Source organism: Rhinoraja longicauda, chromosome 5, assembly GCF_053455715.1.
Source record: "Rhinoraja longicauda isolate Sanriku21f chromosome 5, sRhiLon1.1, whole genome shotgun sequence".
Classification (NCBI taxonomy): domain Eukaryota; kingdom Metazoa; phylum Chordata; class Chondrichthyes; order Rajiformes; family Arhynchobatidae; genus Rhinoraja; species Rhinoraja longicauda.
The window spans coordinates 88,209,866-88,232,432 of NC_135957.1; the positions used below are offsets into that span (position 1 = coordinate 88,209,866).

The following is a 22,567-nucleotide window of genomic DNA, read 5'->3' on the forward strand; positions in this document are numbered from 1 at the left end:
AAACTGTGTGTCAGTGTGTTGGCAGCCTCTCTGTTGCCAGGTATCAGCAACTCCTTGATGCTCCACAACCATGGCACACTGTGCAGTGATGTTCTGGCAACCATCACTGCATCACTGCATCACTGCACACCATCTCTCACAGAGACGTGTAAAATTATAAAAGGACTGGACAAGCTAGATGCAGGAAAAATGTTCCCAATGTTGGGGCAGTCCAGAACCAGGGGCCACAGTCTAAGAATAAAGGGGAGGCCATTTAAAACTGAGGTGAGAAGAAACTTTTCCACCCAGAGACTTGTGAATTTGTGGAATTCTCTGCCACAGAGGGCAGTGGAGGCCAATTCACTGGATGGATTTAAAAGAGAGTTCGATAGAGCTCTAGGAGCTAGTGGAATCAAGGGAAATGGGGAGAAGTTGGGCACAGGTTACTGATTGTGGATGATCAGCCATGATTACAATGAATGGCGGTGCTGGCTCGAAGGGCCAAATGGCCTCCTCCTGCACCTATTTTCTATGTTTCTACCACAATGACAATAATATCAATGGTTTTGTTTTGTTTAATATTGTCATGTGTCATACAGTGATACAGTGTGGAAACGGGCCCTTCGGCCCAACATGTCCCTGCTACACTAGTCCCACCTGCCCGCGTCTGGCCCATATCCCTCTAAACCTGTCCTATCCATGTATCTGCCTTAATTGTTTTTTAAACGTTGGGATAGTCTCAGCCTCAACTACCTCCTCTGGCAGCTTGTTCCATACACCCACCACTGTTTGTGTGAAAAAATTAGCCCACAGGTTCCTATTAAATCTTTTCCCCTTCACCTCTGGTCCTCGATTCCCCTACTCTGGGCAAGAGACTCTGTGTATCTACCTGATCTATTCCTCTCATGTGTATTGAGATACAGTGAAAATCTTTGTTGTGCCCTTGGGTTCTTACTTCCCCTATCTTGGGAGAAAGACTCTCCATTTGGTGGAAGGAGTAGTGATGGAGGGATATAACATATAACAACATATAACAACTACAGCATGGAAACAGGCCTGTCCGGCCCTACCAGTCCACGCCGACCATTCTCCCTGACCTAGTCTCATCTACCTGCACTCAGACCATAACCCTCCAATCCCCTCCTATCCATATACCTATCCAATTTACTCTTAAATAATAAAATCGAGCCAGCCTCCACCACTTCCACCGGAAGCCCATTCCATACAGCCACAACCCTCTGAGTAAAGAAGTTCCCCCTCATGTTACCCCTAAACCTTTGTCCCTCAATTCTGAAGCTATGTCCCCTTGTTGGAATCTTCCCCACTCTCAAAGGGAAAAGCCTACCCACGTCAACTCTGTCCGTCCCTCTCAAAATTTTAAAAACCTCTATCAAGTCCCCCCTCAACCTTCTACGCTCCAAAGAATAAAGACCCAACCTATTCAACCTCTCTCTGTAGCCTAAGTGCTGAAACCCAGGCAACATTCTAGTAAATCTCCTCTGTACCCTCTCCATTTTGTCGACATCCTTCCTATAATTTGGCGACCAGAACTGCACACCATACTCCAGATTCGGCCTCACCAATGCCCTGTACAATTTCAACATTACATCCCAACTTCTATACTCGATGCTCTGATTTATAAAGGCAAGCATACCAAACGCCTTCTTCACCACCCTATCCACATGAGATTCCACCTTCAGGGAACAATGCACAGTTATTCCCAGATCCCTCTGAGATGTTTCTTTTCAGATTGGAAGCCTGTGACCGGTGGTATTGGTGTGTGTTTATCATTCCCACATTACCGAGAAACAGTGAAGACCTTTGATGCTATCCAGGAAAATCATCCATACATGAGCATGACCAAACCATTCATGAAGTACAACAGGTAGTGCAGAAATAGAGAGTTTAGTTTAGTTTATTGTCACGTGTGCTGAGGTACAGTGAAAAGCAGTCAGTGGAAAGACAGTACATGATTATAATCGAGCCATTCATAGTGTACAGATATGGGATAAAGGGATTAACGTTTAATGCAAGGTAAAGTCCTATTAAAGATAGTCTGAGCATCTCCAATGAGGTAGATGGTAGGTCAGGAATGCTCACGTTGTTGATGGGATGGTTCAGTTGCCTGATAACAGCGGGAAAGAAGCCGTCCCTGAATCTGGAGGTGAGCGTTTCACACTGCAAGGTCAAGAGTGTTTTATTGTCATATGTCCCAGATAGACCAATGAAATTCTTCTCTTCCTCTTGCCCGATGGCAGAAGGGAGAGACTGGTCCTTGATTATGCTGCTGGCCTTGCCGAGGCAGTGTGAGGTGTAGATGGAGTCAATGGAAGGGAGGTTGGTTTGTGTCTCGGTCTGGGCTGCTGGCCTTGCCGAGGCAGCGTGAGGTGTAGATGGAGTCAATGGAAGGGAGGTTGGTTTGTGTCTCGGTCTGGGATGCTGGCCTTGCCGAGGCAGCATGAGGTGTAGATGGAGTCAATGGAAGGGAGGTTGGTTTGTGTCTCGGTCTGGGCTGCTGGCCTTGCCGAGGCAGCGTGAGGTGTAGATGGAGTCAATGGAAGGGAGGTTGGTTTGTGTCTCGGTCTGGGATGCTGGCCTTGCCGAGGCAGCGTGAGGTGTAGATGGAGTCAATGGAAGTGAGGTTGGTTTGTGTGATGGTCTGGGCTGCTGGCCTTGCCGAGGCAACGTGAGGTGTAGATGGTGTCAATGGAAGGGAGGTTGGTTTGTGTGATGGTCTGGGCTGCTGGCCTTGCCGAGGCAACGTGAGGTGTAGATGGTGTCAATGGAAGTGAGGTTGGTTTGTGTGATGGTCTGGGATGCTGGCCTTGCCGAGGCAACGTGAGGTGTAGATGGTGTCAATGGAAGTGAGGTTGGTTTGTGTGATGGTCTGGGGTACTGGCCTTGCCGAGGCAACGTGAGGTGTAGATGGTGTCAATGGAAGGGAGGTTGGTTTGTGTGATGGTCTGGGCTGCTGGCCTTGCCGAGGCAACGTGAGGTGTAGATGGAGTCAATGGAAGTGAGGTTGGTTTGTGTGATGGTCTGGGCTGCTGGCCTTGCCGAGGCAACGTGAGGTGTAGATGGTGTCAATGGAAGTGAGGTTGGTTTGTGTGATGGTCTGGGCTGCTGGCCTTGCCGAGGCAACGTGAGGTGTAGATGGTGTCAATGGAAGTGAGGTTGGTTTGTGTGATGGTCTGGGCTGCTGGCCTTGCCGAGGCAACGTGAGGTGTAGATGGTGTCAATGGAAGGGAGGTTGGTTTGTGTGATGGTCTGGGCTGCTGGCCTTGCCGAGGCAACGTGAGGTGTAGATGGAGTCAATGGAAGTGAGGTTGGTTTGTGTCTCGGTCTGGGCTGCTGGCCTTGCCGAGGCAACGTGAGGTGTAGATGGTGTCAATGGAAGGGAGGTTGGTTTGTGTCTCGGTCTGGGCTGCTGGCCTTGCCGAGGCAACGTGAGGTGTAGATGGTGTCAATGGAAGTGAGGTTGGTTTGTGTGATGGTCTGGGCTGCTGGCCTTGCCGAGGCAACGTGAGGTGTAGATGGTGTCAATGGAAGGGAGGTTGGTTTGTGTGATGGTCTGGGCTGCTGGCCTTGCCGAGGCAACGTGAGGTGTAGATGGTGTCAATGGAAGTGAGGTTGGTTTGTGTGATGGTCTGGGATGCTGGCCTTGCCGAGGCAACGTGAGGTGTAGATGGTGTCAATGGAAGTGAGGTTGGTTTGTGTGATGGTCTGGGCTGCTGGCCTTGCCGAGGCAACGTGAGGTGTAGATGGTGTCATTGGAAGGGAGGTTGGTTTGTGTGATGGTCTGGGTTGCTGGCCTTGCCGAGGCAACGTGAGGTGTAGATGGAGTCAATGGAAGTGAGGTTGGTTTGTGTGATGGTCTGGGCTGCTGGCCTTGCCGAGGCAACCTGAGGTGTAGATGGTGTCAATGGAAGTGAGGTTGGTTTGTGTGATGGTCTGGGCTGCTGGCCTTGCCGAGGCAACGTGAGGTGTAGATGGTGTCAATGGAAGTGAGGTTGGTTTGTGTGATGGTCTGGGCTGCTGGCCTTGCCGAGGCAACGTGAGGTGTAGATGGTGTCAATGGAAGGGAGGTTGGTTTGTGTGATGGTCTGGGCTGCTGGCCTTGCCGAGGCAACGTGAGGTGTAGATGGAGTCAATGGAAGTGAGGTTGGTTTGTGTCTCGGTCTGGGCTGCTGGCCTTGCCGAGGCAACGTGAGGTGTAGATGGTGTCAATGGAAGGGAGGTTGGTTTGTGTCTCGGTCTGGGCTGCTGGCCTTGCCGAGGCAACGTGAGGTGTAGATGGTGTCAATGGAAGGGAGGTTGGTTTGTGTGATGGTCTGGGCTGCTGGCCTTGCCGAGGCAACGTGAGGTGTAGATGGTGTCAATGGAAGTGAGGTTGGTTTGTGTGATGGTCTGGGCTGCTGGCCTTGCCGAGGCAGCGTGAGGTGCAGATGGTGTCAATGGAAGGGAGGTTGGTTTGTGTGATGGTCTGGGCTGCTGGCCTTGCCGAGGCAACGTGAGGTGTAGATGGTGTCAATGGAAGGGAGGTTGGTTTGTGTGATGGTCTGGGCTGCTGGCCTTGCCGAGGCAACGTGAGGTGTAGATGGAGTCAATGGAAGTGAGGTTGGTTTGTGTCTCGGTCTGGGCTGCGGGCCTTGCCGAGGCAACGTGAGGTGTAGATGGTGTCAATGGAAGGGAGGTTGGTTTGTGTCTCGGTCTGGGCTGCTGGCCTTGCCGAGGCAACGTGAGGTGTAGATGGTGTCAATGGAAGTGAGGTTGGTTTGTGTGATGGTCTGGGCTGCTGGTCTTGCCGAGGCAGCGTGAGGTGTAGATGGTGTCAATGGGAGGGAGGTTGGTTTGTGTGATGGTCTGGGCTGCTGGCCTTGCCGAGGCAACGTGAGGTGTAGATGGTGTCAATGGAAGTGAGGTTGGTTTGTGTGATGGTCTGGGATGCTGGCCTTGCCGAGGCAAGGTGAGGTGTAGATGGTGTCAATGGAAGTGAGGTTGGTTTGTGTGATGGTCTGGGCTGCTGGCCTTGCCGAGGCAACGTGAGGTGTAGATGGTGTCAATGGAAGGGAGGTTGGTTTGTGTGATGGTCTGGGCTGCTGGCCTTGCCGAGGCAACGTGAGGTGTAGATGGAGTCAATGGAAGTGAGGTTGGTTTGTGTGATGGTCTGGGCTGCTGGCCTTGCCGAGGCAACGTGAGGTGCAGATGGTGTCATTGGAAGTGAGGTTGGTTTGTGTGATGGTCTGGGCTGCTGGCCTTGCCGAGGCAACCTGAGGTGTAGATGGTGTCAATGGAAGTGAGGTTGGTTTGTGTGATGGTCTGGGCTGCTGGCCTTGCCGAGGCAACGTGAGGTGTAGATGGTGTCAATGGAAGTGAGGTTGGTTTGTGTGATGGTCTGGGCTGCTGGCCTTGCCGAGGCAACGTGAGGTGTAGATGGTGTCAATGGAAGGGAGGTTGGTTTGTGTGATGGTCTGGGCTGCTGGCCTTGCCGAGGCAACGTGAGGTGTAGATGGAGTCAATGGAAGTGAGGTTGGTTTGTGTCTCGGTCTGGGCTGCTGGCCTTGCCGAGGCAACGTGAGGTGTAGATGGTGTCAATGGAAGGGAGGTTGGTTTGTGTCTCGGTCTGGGCTGCTGGCCTTGCCGAGGCAACGTGAGGTGTAGATGGTGTCAATGGAAGGGAGGTTGGTTTGTGTGATGGTCTGGGCTGCTGGCCTTGCCGAGGCAACGTGAGGTGTAGATGGTGTCAATGGAAGTGAGGTTGGTTTGTGTGATGGTCTGGGCTGCTGGCCTTGCCGAGGCAGCGTGAGGTGCAGATGGTGTCAATGGAAGGGAGGTTGGTTTGTGTGATGGTCTGGGCTGCTGGCCTTGCCGAGGCAACGTGAGGTGTAGATGGTGTCAATGGAAGGGAGGTTGGTTTGTGTGATGGTCTGGGCTGCTGGCCTTGCCGAGGCAACGTGAGGTGTAGATGGAGTCAATGGAAGTGAGGTTGGTTTGTGTCTCGGTCTGGGCTGCGGGCCTTGCCGAGGCAACGTGAGGTGTAGATGGTGTCAATGGAAGGGAGGTTGGTTTGTGTCTCGGTCTGGGCTGCTGGCCTTGCCGAGGCAACGTGAGGTGTAGATGGTGTCAATGGAAGTGAGGTTGGTTTGTGTGATGGTCTGGGCTGCTGGTCTTGCCGAGGCAGCGTGAGGTGTAGATGGTGTCAATGGGAGGGAGGTTGGTTTGTGTGATGGTCTGGGCTGCTGGCCTTGCCGAGGCAACGTGAGGTGTAGATGGTGTCAATGGAAGTGAGGTTGGTTTGTGTGATGGTCTGGGATGCTGGCCTTGCCGAGGCAAGGTGAGGTGTAGATGGTGTCAATGGAAGTGAGGTTGGTTTGTGTGATGGTCTGGGCTGCTGGCCTTGCCGAGGCAACGTGAGGTGTAGATGGTGTCAATGGAAGGGAGGTTGGTTTGTGTGATGGTCTGGGCTGCTGGCCTTGCCGAGGCAACGTGAGGTGTAGATGGAGTCAATGGAAGTGAGGTTGGTTTGTGTGATGGTCTGGGCTGCTGGCCTTGCCGAGGCAACGTGAGGTGCAGATGGTGTCATTGGAAGTGAGGTTGGTTTGTGTGATGGTCTGGGCTGCTGGCCTTGCCGAGGCAACGTGAGGTGTAGATGGTGTCAATGGAAGTGAGGTTGGTTTGTGTGATGGTCTGGGCTGCTGGCCTTGCCGAGGCAACGTGAGGTGTAGATGGTGTCAATGGAAGGGAGGTTGGTTTGTGTGATGTCTGGGCTGCTGGCCTTGCCGAGGCAACGTGAGGTGTAGATGGAGTCAATGGAAGTGAGGTTGGTTTGTGTCTCGGTCTGGGCTGCTGGCCTTGCCGAGGCAACGTGAGGTGTAGATGGTGTCAATGTAAGTGAGGTTGGTTTGTGTCTCGGTCTGGGCTGCTGGCCTTGCCGAGGCAACGTGAGGTGTAGATGGTGTCAATGGAAGGGAGGTTGGTTTGTGTGATGGTCTGGGCTGCTGGCCTTGCCGAGGCAGCGTGAGGTGTAGATGGTGTCAATGGAAGGGAGGTTGGTTTGTGTGATGGTCTGGGCTGCTGGCCTTGCCGAGGCAACGTGAGGTGTAGATGGAGTCAATGGAAGTGAGGTTGGTTTGTGTGATGGTCTGGGCTGCTGGCCTTGCCGAGGCAACCTGAGGTGTAGATGGTGTCAATGGAAGTGAGGTTGGTTTGTGTGATGGTCTGGGCTGCTGGCCTTGCCGAGGCAACGTGAGGTGTAGATGGTGTCAATGGAAGTGAGGTTGGTTTGTGTGATGGTCTGGGCTGCTGGCCTTGCCGAGGCAACGTGAGGTGTAGATGGTGTCAATGGAAGGGAGGTTGGTTTGTGTGATGGTCTGGGCTGCTGGCCTTGCCGAGGCAACGTGAGGTGTAGATGGAGTCAATGGAAGTGAGGTTGGTTTGTGTCTCGGTCTGGGCTGCTGGCCTTGCCGAGGCAACGTGAGGTGTAGATGGTGTCAATGGAAGGGAGGTTGGTTTGTGTCTCGGTCTGGGCTGCTGGCCTTGCCGAGGCAACGTGAGGTGTAGATGGTGTCAATGGAAGGGAGGTTGGTTTGTGTGATGGTCTGGGCTGCTGGCCTTGCCGAGGCAACGTGAGGTGTAGATGGTGTCAATGGAAGTGAGGTTGGTTTGTGTGATGGTCTGGGCTGCTGGCCTTGCCGAGGCAACGTGAGGTGTAGATGGTGTCAATGGAAGGGAGGTTGGTTTGTGTGATGGTCTGGGCTGCTGGCCTTGCCGAGGCAGCGTGAGGTGTAGATGGTGTCAATGGGAGGGAGGTTGGTTTGTGTGATGGTCTGGGCTGCTGGCCTTGCCGAGGCAACGTGAGGTGTAGATGGTGTCAATGGGAGGGAGGTTGGTTTGTGTGATGGTCTGGGCTGCTGGCCTTGCCGAGGCAACGTGAGGTGTAGATGGTGTCAATGGGAGGGAGGTTGGTTTGTGTCTCGGTCTGGGCTGCTGGCCTTGCCGAGGCAACGTGAGGTGTAGATGGTGTCAATGGGAGGGAGGTTGGTTTGTGTGATGGTCTGGGCTGCTGGCCTTGCCGAGGCAACGTGAGGTGTAGATGGTGTCAATGGGAGGGAGGTTGGTTTGTGTGATGGTCTGGGCTGCTGGCCTTGCCGAGGCAACGTGAGGTGTAGATGGTGTCAATGGAAGTGAGGTTGGTTTGTGTGATGGTCTGGGCTGCTGGCCTTGCCGAGGCAGCGTGAGGTGCAGATGGTGTCAATGGAAGGGAGGTTGGTTTGTGTGATGGTCTGGGCTGCTGGCCTTGCCGAGGCAACGTGAGGTGTAGATGGTGTCAATGGAAGGGAGGTTGGTTTGTGTGATGGTCTGGGCTGCTGGCCTTGCCGAGGCAACGTGAGGTGTAGATGGAGTCAATGGAAGTGAGGTTGGTTTGTGTCTCGGTCTGGGCTGCTGGCCTTGCCGAGGCAACGTGAGGTGTAGATGGTGTCAATGGAAGGGAGGTTGGTTTGTGTCTCGGTCTGGGCTGCTGGCCTTGCCGAGGCAACGTGAGGTGTAGATGGTGTCAATGGAAGTGAGGTTGGTTTGTGTGATGGTCTGGGCTGCTGGCCTTGCCGAGGCAGCGTGAGGTGTAGATGGTGTCAATGGGAGGGAGGTTGGTTTGTGTGATGGTCTGGGCTGCTGGCCTTGCCGAGGCAACGTGAGGTGTAGATGGTGTCAATGGAAGTGAGGTTGGTTTGTGTGATGGTCTGGGATGCTGGCCTTGCCGAGGCAACGTGAGGTGTAGATGGTGTCAATGGAAGTGAGGTTGGTTTGTGTGATGGTCTGGGCTGCTGGCCTTGCCGAGGCAACGTGAGGTGTAGATGGTGTCAATGGAAGGGAGGTTGGTTTGTGTGATGGTCTGGGCTGCTGGCCTTGCCGAGGCAACGTGAGGTGTAGATGGAGTCAATGGAAGTGAGGTTGGTTTGTGTCTCGGTCTGGGCTGCTGGCCTTGCCGAGGCAACGTGAGGTGTAGATGGTGTCAATGGAAGGGAGGTTGGTTTGTGTCTCGGTCTGGGCTGCTGGCCTTGCCGAGGCAACGTGAGGTGTAGATGGTGTCAATGGAAGGGAGGTTGGTTTGTGTGATGGTCTGGGCTGCTGGCCTTGCCGAGGCAACGTGAGGTGTAGATGGTGTCAATGGAAGTGAGGTTGGTTTGTGTGATGGTCTGGGCTGCTGGCCTTGCCGAGGCAACGTGAGGTGTAGATGGTGTCAATGGAAGGGAGGTTGGTTTGTGTGATGGTCTGGGCTGCTGGCCTTGCCGAGGCAACGTGAGGTGTAGATGGAGTCAATGGAAGTGAGGTTGGTTTGTGTCTCGGTCTGGGCTGCTGGCCTTGCCGAGGCAACGTGAGGTGTAGATGGTGTCAATGGAAGGGAGGTTGGTTTGTGTCTCGGTCTGGGCTGCTGGCCTTGCCGAGGCAACGTGAGGTGTAGATGGTGTCAATGGAAGTGAGGTTGGTTTGTGTGATGGTCTGGGCTGCTGGCCTTGCCGAGGCAGCGTGAGGTGTAGATGGTGTCAATGGGAGGGAGGTTGGTTTGTGTGATGGTCTGGGCTGCTGGCCTTGCCGAGGCAACGTGAGGTGTAGATGGTGTCAATGGGAGGGAGGTTGGTTTGTGTGATGGTCTGGGCTGCTGGCCTTGCCGAGGCAACGTGAGGTGTAGATGGTGTCAATGGGAGGGAGGTTGGTTTGTGTCTCGGTCTGGGCTGCTGGCCTTGCCGAGGCAACGTGAGGTGTAGATGGTGTCAATGGGAGGGAGGTTGGTTTGTGTGATGGTCTGGGCTGCTGGCCTTGCCGAGGCAACGTGAGGTGTAGATGGTGTCAATGGGAGGGAGGTTGGTTTGTGTGATGGTCTGGGCTGCTGGCCTTGCCGAGGCAACGTGAGGTGTAGATGGTGTCAATGGGAGGGAGGTTGGTTTGTGTGATGGTCTGGGCTGCTGGCCTTGCCGAGGCAACGTGAGGTGTAGATGGTGTCAATGGGAGGGAGGTTGGTTTGTGTGATGGTCTGGGCTGCTGGCCTTGCCGAGGCAACGTGAGGTGTAGATGGTGTCAATGGAAGGGAGGTTGGTTTGTGTGATGGTCTGGGCTGCTGGCCTTGCCGAGGCAACGTGAGGTGTAGATGGTGTCAATGGAAGTGAGGTTGGTTTGTGTGATGGTCTGGGCTGCTGGCCTTGCCGAGGCAGCGTGAGGTGTAGATGGTGTCAATGGGAGGGAGGTTGGTTTGTGTGATGGTCTGGGCTGCTGGCCTTGCCGAGGCAACGTGAGGTGTAGATGGTGTCAATGGGAGGGAGGTTGGTTTGTGTGATGGTCTGGGCTGCTGGCCTTGCCGAGGCAACGTGAGGTGTAGATGGTGTCAATGGGAGGGAGGTTGGTTTGTGTCTCGGTCTGGGCTGCTGGCCTTGCCGAGGCAACGTGAGGTGTAGATGGTGTCAATGGGAGGGAGGTTGGTTTGTGTGATGGTCTGGGCTGCTGGCCTTGCCGAGGCAACGTGAGGTGTAGATGGTGTCAATGGGAGGGAGGTTGGTTTGTGTGATGGTCTGGGCTGCTGGCCTTGCCGAGGCAACGTGAGGTGTAGATGGTGTCAATGGAAGTGAGGTTGGTTTGTGTGATGGTCTGGGCTGCTGGCCTTGCCGAGGCAGCGTGAGGTGCAGATGGTGTCAATGGAAGGGAGGTTGGTTTGTGTGATGGTCTGGGCTGCTGGCCTTGCCGAGGCAACGTGAGGTGTAGATGGTGTCAATGGAAGGGAGGTTGGTTTGTGTGATGGTCTGGGCTGCTGGCCTTGCCGAGGCAACGTGAGGTGTAGATGGAGTCAATGGAAGTGAGGTTGGTTTGTGTCTCGGTCTGGGCTGCTGGCCTTGCCGAGGCAACGTGAGGTGTAGATGGTGTCAATGGAAGGGAGGTTGGTTTGTGTCTCGGTCTGGGCTGCTGGCCTTGCCGAGGCAACGTGAGGTGTAGATGGTGTCAATGGAAGTGAGGTTGGTTTGTGTGATGGTCTGGGCTGCTGGCCTTGCCGAGGCAGCGTGAGGTGTAGATGGTGTCAATGGGAGGCAGGTTGGTTTGTGTGATGGTCTGGGCTGCTGGCCTTGCCGAGGCAACGTGAGGTGTAGATGGTGTCAATGGAAGTGAGGTTGGTTTGTGTGATGGTCTGGGATGCTGGCCTTGCCGAGGCAACGTGAGGTGTAGATGGTGTCAATGGAAGTGAGGTTGGTTTGTGTGATGGTCTGGGCTGCTGGCCTTGCCGAGGCAACGTGAGGTGTAGATGGTGTCAATGGAAGGGAGGTTGGTTTGTGTGATGGTCTGGGCTGCTGGCCTTGCCGAGGCAACGTGAGGTGTAGATGGAGTCAATGGAAGTGAGGTTGGTTTGTGTGATGGTCTGGGCTGCTGGCCTTGCCGAGGCAACGTGAGGTGCAGATGGTGTCATTGGAAGTGAGGTTGGTTTGTGTGATGGTCTGGGCTGCTGGCCTTGCCGAGGCAACGTGAGGTGTAGATGGTGTCAATGGAAGTGAGGTTGGTTTGTGTGATGGTCTGGGCTGCTGGCCTTGCCGAGGCAACGTGAGGTGTAGATGGAGTCAATGGAAGTGAGGTTGGTTTGTGTGATGGTCTGGGCTGCTGGCCTTGCCGAGGCAACCTGAGGTGTAGATGGTGTCAATGGAAGTGAGGTTGGTTTGTGTGATGGTCTGGGCTGCTGGCCTTGCCGAGGCAACGTGAGGTGTAGATGGTGTCAATGGAAGTGAGGTTGGTTTGTGTGATGGTCTGGGCTGCTGGCCTTGCCGAGGCAACGTGAGGTGTAGATGGTGTCAATGGAAGGGAGGTTGGTTGGTGTGATGGTCTGGGCTGCTGGCCTTGCCGAGGCAACGTGAGGTGTAGATGGAGTCAATGGAAGTGAGGTTGGTTTGTGTGATGGTCTGGGATGCTGGCCTTGCCGAGGCAACGTGAGGTGTAGATGGTGTCAATGGAAGGGAGGTTGGTTTGTGTCTCGGTCTGGGCTGCTGGCCTTGCCGAGGCAACGTGAGGTGTAGATGGTGTCAATGGAAGTGAGGTTGGTTTGTGTGATGGTCTGGGCTGCTGGCCTTGCCGAGGCAGCGTGAGGTGTAGATGGTGTCAATGGGAGGGAGGTTGGTTTGTGTGATGGTCTGGGCTGCTGGCCTTGCCGAGGCAACGTGAGGTGTAGATGGTGTCAATGGGAGGGAGGTTGGTTTGTGTGATGGTCTGGGCTGCTGGCCTTGCCGAGGCAACGTGAGGTGTAGATGGTGTCAATGGGAGGGAGGTTGGTTTGTGTCTCGGTCTGGGCTGCTGGCCTTGCCGAGGCAACGTGAGGTGTAGATGGTGTCAATGGGAGGGAGGTTGGTTTGTGTGATGGTCTGGGCTGCTGGCCTTGCCGAGGCAACGTGAGGTGTAGATGGTGTCAATGGGAGGGAGGTTGGTTTGTGTGATGGTCTGGGCTGCTGGCCTTGCCGAGGCAACGTGAGGTGTAGATGGTGTCAATGGGAGGGAGGTTGGTTTGTGTGATGGTCTGGGCTGCTGGCCTTGCCGAGGCAACGTGAGGTGTAGATGGTGTCAATGGGAGGGAGGTTGGTTTGTGTGATGGTCTGGGCTGCTGGCCTTGCCGAGGCAACGTGAGGTGTAGATGGTGTCAATGGAAGGGAGGTTGGTTTGTGTGATGGTCTGGGCTGCTGGCCTTGCCGAGGCAACGTGAGGTGTAGATGGTGTCAATGGAAGTGAGGTTGGTTTGTGTGATGGTCTGGGCTGCTGGCCTTGCCGAGGCAGCGTGAGGTGTAGATGGTGTCAATGGGAGGGAGGTTGGTTTGTGTGATGGTCTGGGCTGCTGGCCTTGCCGAGGCAACGTGAGGTGTAGATGGTGTCAATGGGAGGGAGGTTGGTTTGTGTGATGGTCTGGGCTGCTGGCCTTGCCGAGGCAACGTGAGGTGTAGATGGTGTCAATGGGAGGGAGGTTGGTTTGTGTCTCGGTCTGGGCTGCTGGCCTTGCCGAGGCAACGTGAGGTGTAGATGGTGTCAATGGGAGGGAGGTTGGTTTGTGTGATGGTCTGGGCTGCTGGCCTTGCCGAGGCAACGTGAGGTGTAGATGGTGTCAATGGGAGGGAGGTTGGTTTGTGTGATGGTCTGGGCTGCTGGCCTTGCCGAGGCAACGTGAGGTGTAGATGGTGTCAATGGAAGTGAGGTTGGTTTGTGTGATGGTCTGGGCTGCTGGCCTTGCCGAGGCAACGTGAGGTGTAGATGGTGTCAATGGAAGGGAGGTTGGTTTGTGTGATGGTCTGGGCTGCTGGCCTTGCCGAGGCAACGTGAGGTGTAGATGGAGTCAATGGAAGTGAGGTTGGTTTGTGTCTCGGTCTGGGCTGCTGGCCTTGCCGAGGCAACGTGAGGTTTAGATGGTGTCAATGGAAGGGAGGTTGGTTTGTGTCTCGGTCTGGGCTGCTGGCCTTGCCGAGGCAACGTGAGGTGTAGATGGTGTCAATGGAAGTGAGGTTGGTTTGTGTGATGGTCTGGGCTGCTGGCCTTGCCGAGGCAGCGTGAGGTGTAGATGGTGTCAATGGGAGGGAGGTTGGTTTGTGTGATGGTCTGGGCTGCTGGCCTTGCCGAGGCAACGTGAGGTGTAGATGGTGTCAATGGAAGTGAGGTTGGTTTGTGTGATGGTCTGGGATGCTGGCCTTGCCGAGGCAACGTGAGGTGTAGATGGTGTCAATGGAAGTGAGGTTGGTTTGTGTGATGGTCTGGGCTGCTGGCCTTGCCGAGGCAACGTGAGGTGTAGATGGTGTCAATGGAAGGGAGGTTGGTTTGTGTGATGGTCTGGGCTGCTGGCCTTGCCGAGGCAACGTGAGGTGTAGATGGAGTCAATGGAAGTGAGGTTGGTTTGTGTGATGGTCTGGGCTGCTGGCCTTGCCGAGGCAACGTGAGGTGCAGATGGTGTCATTGGAAGTGAGGTTGGTTTGTGTGATGGTCTGGGCTGCTGGCCTTGCCGAGGCAACGTGAGGTGTAGATGGTGTCAATGGAAGTGAGGTTGGTTTGTGTGATGGTCTGGGCTGCTGGCCTTGCCGAGGCAACGTGAGGTGTAGATGATGTCAATGGAAGGGAGGTTGGTTTGTGTGATGTCTGGGCTGCTGGCCTTGCCGAGGCAACGTGAGGTGTAGATGGAGTCAATGGAAGTGAGGTTGGTTTGTGTCTCGGTCTGGGCTGCTGGCCTTGCCGAGGCAACGTGAGGTGTAGATGGTGTCAATGTAAGTGAGGTTGGTTTGTGTCTCGGTCTGGGCTGCTGGCCTTGCCGAGGCAACGTGAGGTGTAGATGGTGTCAATGGAAGGGAGGTTGGTTTGTGTGATGGTCTGGGCTGCTGGCCTTGCCGAGGCAGCGTGAGGTGTAGATGGTGTCAATGGAAGGGAGGTTGGTTTGTGTGATGGTCTGGGCTGCTGGCCTTGCCGAGGCAACGTGAGGTGTAGATGGAGTCAATGGAAGTGAGGTTGGTTTGTGTGATGGTCTGGGCTGCTGGCCTTGCCGAGGCAACCTGAGGTGTAGATGGTGTCAATGGAAGTGAGGTTGGTTTGTGTGATGGTCTGGGCTGCTGGCCTTGCCGAGGCAACGTGAGGTGTAGATGGTGTCAATGGAAGGGAGGTTGGTTTGTGTCTCGGTCTGGGCTGCTGGCCTTGCCGAGGCAACGTGAGGTGTAGATGGTGTCAATGGAAGGGAGGTTGGTTTGTGTCTCGGTCTGGGCTGCTGGCCTTGCCGAGGCAACGTGAGGTGTAGATGGTGTCAATGGAAGGGAGGTTGGTTTGTGTGATGGTCTGGGCTGCTGGCCTTGCCGAGGCAACGTGAGGTGTAGATGGTGTCAATGGAAGTGAGGTTGGTTTGTGTGATGGTCTGGGCTGCTGGCCTTGCCGAGGCAACGTGAGGTGTAGATGGTGTCAATGGAAGGGAGGTTGGTTTGTGTCTCGGTCTGGGCTGCTGGCCTTGCCGAGGCAACGTGAGGTGTAGATGGTGTCAATGGAAGTGAGGTTGGTTTGTGTGATGGTCTGGGCTGCTGGCCTTGCCGAGGCAGCGTGAGGTGTAGATGGTGTCAATGGGAGGGAGGTTGGTTTGTGTGATGGTCTGGGCTGCTGGCCTTGCCGAGGCAACGTGAGGTGTAGATGGTGTCAATGGGAGGGAGGTTGGTTTGTGTGATGGTCTGGGCTGCTGGCCTTGCCGAGGCAACGTGAGGTGTAGATGGTGTCAATGGGAGGGAGGTTGGTTTGTGTCTCGGTCTGGGCTGCTGGCCTTGCCGAGGCAACGTGAGGTGTAGATGGTGTCAATGGGAGGGAGGTTGGTTTGTGTGATGGTCTGGGCTGCTGGCCTTGCCGAGGCAACGTGAGGTGTAGATGGTGTCAATGGGAGGGAGGTTGGTTTGTGTGATGGTCTGGGCTGCTGGCCTTGCCGAGGCAACGTGAGGTGTAGATGGTGTCAATGGGAGGGAGGTTGGTTTGTGTGGTGGTCTGGGCTGCTGGCCTTGCCGAGGCAACGTGAGGTGTAGATGGTGTCAATGGGAGGGAGGTTGGTTTGTGTGATGGTCTGGGCTGCTGGCCTTGCCGAGGCAACGTGAGGTGTAGATGGTGTCAATGGAAGGGAGGTTGGTTTGTGTGATGGTCTGGGCTGCTGGCCTTGCCGAGGCAACGTGAGGTGTAGATGGTGTCAATGGAAGTGAGGTTGGTTTGTGTGATGGTCTGGGCTGCTGGCCTTGCCGAGGCAGCGTGAGGTGTAGATGGTGTCAATGGGAGGGAGGTTGGTTTGTGTGATGGTCTGGGCTGCTGGCCTTGCCGAGGCAACGTGAGGTGTAGATGGTGTCAATGGGAGGGAGGTTGGTTTGTGTGATGGTCTGGGCTGCTGGCCTTGCCGAGGCAACGTGAGGTGTAGATGGTGTCAATGGGAGGGAGGTTGGTTTGTGTCTCGGTCTGGGCTGCTGGCCTTGCTGAGGCAACGTGAGGTGTAGATGGTGTCAATGGGAGGGAGGTTGGTTTGTGTGATGGTCTGGGCTGCTGGCCTTGCCGAGGCAACGTGAGGTGTAGATGGTGTCAATGGGAGGGAGGTTGGTTTGTGTGATGGTCTGGGCTGCTGGCCTTGCCGAGGCAACGTGAGGTGTAGATGGTGTCAATGGAAGTGAGGTTGGTTTGTGTGATGGTCTGGGCTGCTGGCCTTGCCGAGGCAGCGTGAGGTGCAGATGGTGTCAATGGAAGGGAGGTTGGTTTGTGTGATGGTCTGGGCTGCTGGCCTTGCCGAGGCAACGTGAGGTGTAGATGGTGTCAATGGAAGGGAGGTTGGTTTGTGTGATGGTCTGGGCTGCTGGCCTTGCCGAGGCAACGTGAGGTGTAGATGGAGTCAATGGAAGTGAGGTTGGTTTGTGTCTCGGTCTGGGCTGCTGGCCTTGCCGAGGCAACGTGAGGTGTAGATGGTGTCAATGGAAGGGAGGTTGGTTTGTGTCTCGGTCTGGGCTGCTGGCCTTGCCGAGGCAACGTGAGGTGTAGATGGTGTCAATGGAAGTGAGGTTGGTTTGTGTGATGGTCTGGGCTGCTGGCCTTGCCGAGGCAGCGTGAGGTGTAGATGGTGTCAATGGGAGGGAGGTTGGTTTGTGTGATGGTCTGGGCTGCTGGCCTTGCCGAGGCAACGTGAGGTGTAGATGGTGTCAATGGAAGTGAGGTTGGTTTGTGTGATGGTCTGGGATGCTGGCCTTGCCGAGGCAACGTGAGGTGTAGATGGTGTCAATGGAAGTGAGGTTGGTTTGTGTGATGGTCTGGGCTGCTGGCCTTGCCGAGGCAACGTGAGGTGTAGATGGTGTCAATGGAAGGGAGGTTGGTTTGTGTGATGGTCTGGGCTGCTGGCCTTGCCGAGGCAACGTGAGGTGTAGATGGAGTCAATGGAAGTGAGGTTGGTTTGTGTGATGGTCTGGGCTGCTGGCCTTGCCGAGGCAACGTGAGGTGCAGATGGTGTCATTGGAAGTGAGGTTGGTTTGTGTGATGGTCTGGGCTGCTGGCCTTGCCGAGGCAACGTGAGGTGTAGATGGTGTCAATGGAAGTGAGGTTGGTTTGTGTGATGGTCTGGGCTGCTGGCCTTGTCGAGGCAACGTGAGGTGTAGATGGTGTCAATGGAAGGGAGGTTGGTTTGTGTGATGTCTGGGCTGCTGGCCTTGCCGAGGCAACGTGAGGTGTAGATGGAGTCAATGGAAGTGAGGTTGGTTTGTGTCTCGGTCTGGGCTGCTGGCCTTGCCGAGGCAACGTGAGGTGTAGATGGTGTCAATGTAAGTGAGGTTGGTTTGTGTCTCGGTCTGGGCTGCTGGCCTTGCCGAGGCAACGTGAGGTGTAGATGGTGTCAATGGGAGGGAGGTTGGTTTGCTGATAAGATGCTTTGTACGGTGCATCTGTAGAGGTTGGTGATGAGTTGTGGGGGACATGATGAGTTGTGGGGGACATGATGAGTTGTGGGGGACATGATGAGTTGTGGGGGACATGATGAGTTGTGGGGGACATGATGAGTTGTGGGGGACATGATGAGTTGTGGGGGACATGATGAGTTGTGGGGGACATGATGAATTGTGGGGGACATGATGAGTTGTGGGGCACATGATGAATTGTGGGGGACATGATGAGTTGTGGGGCACATGATGAATTGTGGGGGACATGATGGATTTTGTTAAACGAGACATACCTGTTTAATGGAAACCGAATGCAGAATGTCGTGCTACAGCTACAAAGAAAAAGCGGATAAAATAAGTGCACGGGGTGCCATGAGGTAGGCTGGTGGATTGGATCTACAACATTGTGGTGTGAGCTTTTGTTTGTCTGTTGTTTTCAGGGTTACATGATGGAGAATCGGATTCCCGGCCTGAAGTGCGACTCGGATGTCTTTGTGACCTTTGAGGGGGACAACGTGGTCATGCTGCAGGTGAGGCAGTGAGGTATTGGCGGCATGTCGCAGTGTAGCTCTTTAAATACATTAAACACAGTTGCATTTGCAAGCTCAGGCCCCCAGAGAGGGTCACACACCACCCTTCCACTTCAAACGTAAATTTAAATTAAAAACTTTTTTTTTTTAAGAGAGTTAGAGCTCTAGGGGCTAGTGGAATCAAGGGATATGGGGAGAAGGCAGGCACGGGTTACTGATTGTGGATGATCAACCATGATCACAATGAATGGCGGTGCTGGCTCAAAGGGCCGAATGGCTTCCTGCACCTATTTTCCCATATTTCTATGTTTGCTGATTTACCCCAGCACTTTTCTGGATCAATCAGAATCTGCCATTCCTTGTTTCTACATCACCCATCCATGTCCATAAGTGAGAGGAGCAGAATTAGGCCATTTGGCCCATCGAGTCTACCCCGCCATTCAATCATGGTTGATTTATCTCTCCCTCTTAACCGCATTCTCCACGCTAACGGGTCCATTCTCTAGGGGCTAGTGGAATCAAGGGATATGGGGAGAAGGCAGGCACGGGTTACTGATTGTGAATGATCAGCCATGATCACAGTGAATGGTGGTGCTGGCTCGAAGGGCCGAAAGGCCTCCTCCTGCACCTATTTTCTATGTTTCTAAATGTTTCTATTTTTCAGTTTATATGATATCAAAAATACAACTTATTTCATTTGTTTTAATGTTAAGGCTCACGGGCTTGATTTGTAGAGAGGGTTGGATGGGCTGGGACTTTACAGAATAGGAGGCTGAGGGGTGACCTTATTGAGGTGTACAAGATCATGAGGAGCACGGATAAAGTGAACACTCAGTCTGTTTCCCAGAGTAGAGGATTCTAAAACTAGAGGGCACAGGCTTAGGGTGAGAGATTTCAGAGGGAGTTCAGGGGCGATTTTTTCACTCAGAGAGAGTCTGCATCAGGTGTATGTCTCATCAATGACTGAGTTATCTTGTTACATTTCAAGGGATTATCAATCGTCACTGTGCTTGGTATCATTGACACTGTGTCTTTTTTAGAAAACCTTGCACTTGACTAAATCATAATCATAATCACAATCATACTTTATTAGCCAAGTATGTTTTGCAACATGCGAGGAATGTCATTCTTCTGCAGTGACCACAATTAATTATTGTTCTCCATAATACTTTTAAATCATTGCACGCCATTAGTTTTTTATTCCATCTATTTGTCTCAGAATAACAGCAAATTAATCATGATGTTAACAAACCCAGTTGTCTAAAGTGACAGTAACAAATGAGGTTTATTATTTTAAAGGCAGATTAGTACATGAGGTGTTCATATTTCGCTTGGGCAGCTTACAGCCCAGTGGTATAAACATTGACCTCCAACTTCAGATAGTTCCTCTGTCCCTCTCTTCCCCTCCCCCTTCCCAGTTCTCCCACTGTCTTCCTGTCTCCACCTATATCCTTTCTTTGTCCCTCCCTCCCTGACATCAGTCTGAAGAAGGGTCTCGACCCGAAACGTTACCCATTCCTTCTCTTCAGAAGTGCTGCCTGACCCGCTGAGTTACTCCAGCATTTTGTGATACCTTCATCTGCAGTTATTTTCCTACTTCATGCATGCACTAACCTGCCTTACAAAAATAAACCTCATTTGTCACATTACTTTTACCAGAGACATTAACCAAAGCCCATAGGTAAAAGCCAACTGAATATCTGGCATTGAACAGGGTTGCATTTATATTGGCTTTGCTCAACTACCCTCAAGTGCACCATGCACTGGGCCTGCACTCACTGGAGCTTAGAAGGATGAGGGGGGACCTCATTGAAACTTATCTAATAGTGAAAGGCATGGATAGAGTGGATGTGGAGAGGATATTTCCACTAGTGGGAGAGTCTAGGACTAGAGGCCGTAGCCTCAGAATTAAAAGGACATTCCTTCAGGAAGGAGATGAGGGGGAATTTCTTTGGTCAGAGGGTGGTGAATCTGTGGAATTCATTGCCACAAACGGTTGTGGAGGCTGTCAATGGATATTTTTAAGGCGGAGATTGACAGATTCTTGATTAGTAAGGGATTAGGGATTATGGGGAGAAGGCAGGAGAATGGGGTTGAGAGGAAAAGATTGATCAGCCATGACTAGACGATGGGCGGAATGCCCTAATTCAGCTACTATGACTTATGAACTGGGTCTGCACTAAGTTTGCACAACCATGTTGGAGATTTCTTAGTTTAGTTTATTTTATAGTCATGTGCACCAATGTACAGTGAAAAGCTTTTGTTTCCCCGCTATTCTGTCAAAAGAAAAGACTGCACATGATCACAATCAAGCTGTCCACATGCACCAACAAAGGATCAAGGGTACAAAATGGTGCACTCTGAATGGTGTGTTGAACACTCCAGGGGTACACATTGTGAATATAATGGGATGGAGTTTGGCCGAGCTTAAGGAGAGACTGTGGTGTGAAGATTTGTGGCAGATCTGTTCATCATTGGTTTGCTGAGAGATGTGTTTTTTAAATATGAAGGAAAAAAACTGCAGATGCTGGTTTAAATCGAAGGTAGACTCGTCCCTTCCCACCCAAACCACCCCCTCCCCAGGTACTTTCCCCTGCAACCGCAAGAGATGCAACACCTGTCCCTTTACCTCCCCCCTCGACTCCATCCAAGGACCCAAACAGTCTTTCCAGGTGAGGCACCTCCTCCAACCTCATCTATTGTATCTACTGTTCCAGGTGTCAACTTCTCTACATCGGTGAGACCAAGCGCAGGCTCGGCGATCGTTTCGCTGAACACCTCCGCTCAGTCCGCCTTAACCAACCTGATCTCCCGGTGGCTCAGCACTTCAACTCCCCCTCCCACTCCCAATCTGACCTTTCTGTTCTGGACCTCCTCCATTGTTAGAGTGAGGCTCAGCGCAAATTGGAGGAACAACAACTCAAATCAGGGATAGTCCCTCATTTCCCTCTCCATCCCCTCCCCCTTCCCAGTTCTCCCACCTGTCTTCCTGTCTCCGACTACATTCTATTTTTGTCCCACCCCCTCCCCTGACATCAGTCTGAAGAAGGGTCTCGACCCGAAATGTCACCCATTCCTTCTCTCCCGAGATGCTGCCTGACCCACTGAGTTACTCCAGCATTTTGTGCCTACCTTATAGACAATAGATAATAGACAATAGACAATAGGTGCAGGAGTAGGCCATTCAGCCCTTCGAGCCAGCACCGCCATTCAATGCGATCATGGCTGATCACTCTCAATCAGTACCCCGTTCCTGCCTTCTCCCCATACCCCCTCACTCCGCTATCCTTAAGAGCTCTATCCAGCTCTCTCTTGAAAGCATCCAACGAACTGGCCTCCACTGCCTTCTGAGGCAGAGAATTCCACACCTTCACCACTCTCTGACTGAAAAAGTTCTTCCTCATCTCCGTTCTAAATGGCCTACCCCTTATTCTTAAACTGTGGCCCCTTGTTCTGGACTCCCCCAACATTGGGAACATGTTTCCTGCCTCTAATGTGTCCAATCCCCTAATTATCTTATATGTTTCAATAAGATCCCCCCTCATCCTTCTAAATTCCAGTGTATACAAGCCTAATTGCTCCAGCCTTTCAACATACGACAGTCCCGCCATTCCGGGAATTAACCTAGTGAACCTACGCTGCACGCCCTCAATAGCAAGAATATCCTTCCTCAAATTTGGAGACCAAAACAGGTAAAGTCTGTGCCGTCTCTGATTATTGTCATCCAACTGACCGCGAACGTGAAGTCGAACTCGACATTTGCTGTACCTGCATGCTTCCTTTCAGTGACTGATGCACTAGGACACCCAGATCTCGTTGAACATCCCCTCTTCCTAACTTGACACCATTCAGATAATAATCTGCCTTTCTATTCTTACTTCCAAAGTGAATAACCTCACACTTATCTACATTAAACTGCATCTGCCATGTACCCGCCCACTCACACAACCTGTCCAAGTCACCCTGCAGCCTTATTGCATCTTCCTCACAATTCACACTACCCCCCAGCTTAGTATCATCTGCAAATTTGCTAATGGTACTTTTAATCCCTTCATCTAAGTCATTAATGTATATCGTAAATAGCTGGGGTCCCAGCACCGAACCTTGCGGTACCCCACTGGTCACTGCCTGCCATTCCGAAAGGGACCCATTTATCCCCACTCTTTGCTTTCTGTCTGTCAACCAATTTTCTATCCATGTCAGTACCCTACCCCCAATAACATGTGCTCTAATTTTGCCCACTAATCTCCTATGTGGGACCTTGTATAAAATATGAGGTGAATGGCCTGGATGAATCCAGAGTTTTACCCAGGGTAGGGTAATCAAGAAGCAGAGGACGCAGGTTTAAGGTGAGAGGGGGAAGATTGTATAGGAAACTGAGGGACACAGAGGGTGGTGGGAGTATGGAGTGAGCTGCCAGAAGAGGTAGTTGAGGTAAGTACAATAACAGCATTTAAGATACTTGGAAAGGCGTGTGGATAGGAAAGGTTGAGAAGGATATGGGCCAATGGGATCATCTTAGATGGGGCAGCATGGTTGAGCATTGATGAGTTGGGCCGAAGGGCCTGTGTCTGTGCTGTTCGACTCTATTGTTTCATCTGTGGATTCAATAGACAATAGACAATAGGTGCAGGAGGAGGCCATTCG

The 22,567-nt window shown here is 53.1% G+C and overlaps 1 protein-coding gene across 2 annotated transcripts in view; it reads left to right on the forward strand.

The window, feature by feature from the left end:
• Positions 1 to 22,567, forward strand: part of acoxl (acyl-CoA oxidase-like) — a 323,411-nt gene that overhangs the window by 195,986 nt on the left and 104,858 nt on the right. For both annotated transcript variants that reach the window (XM_078400283.1, XM_078400282.1), the window contains one exon: positions 17,831 to 17,920. In XM_078400283.1, coding sequence (XP_078256409.1) covers positions 17,831 to 17,920 — 90 coding nt within the window. The remainder of the gene's footprint in view (positions 1 to 17,830; positions 17,921 to 22,567) is intronic.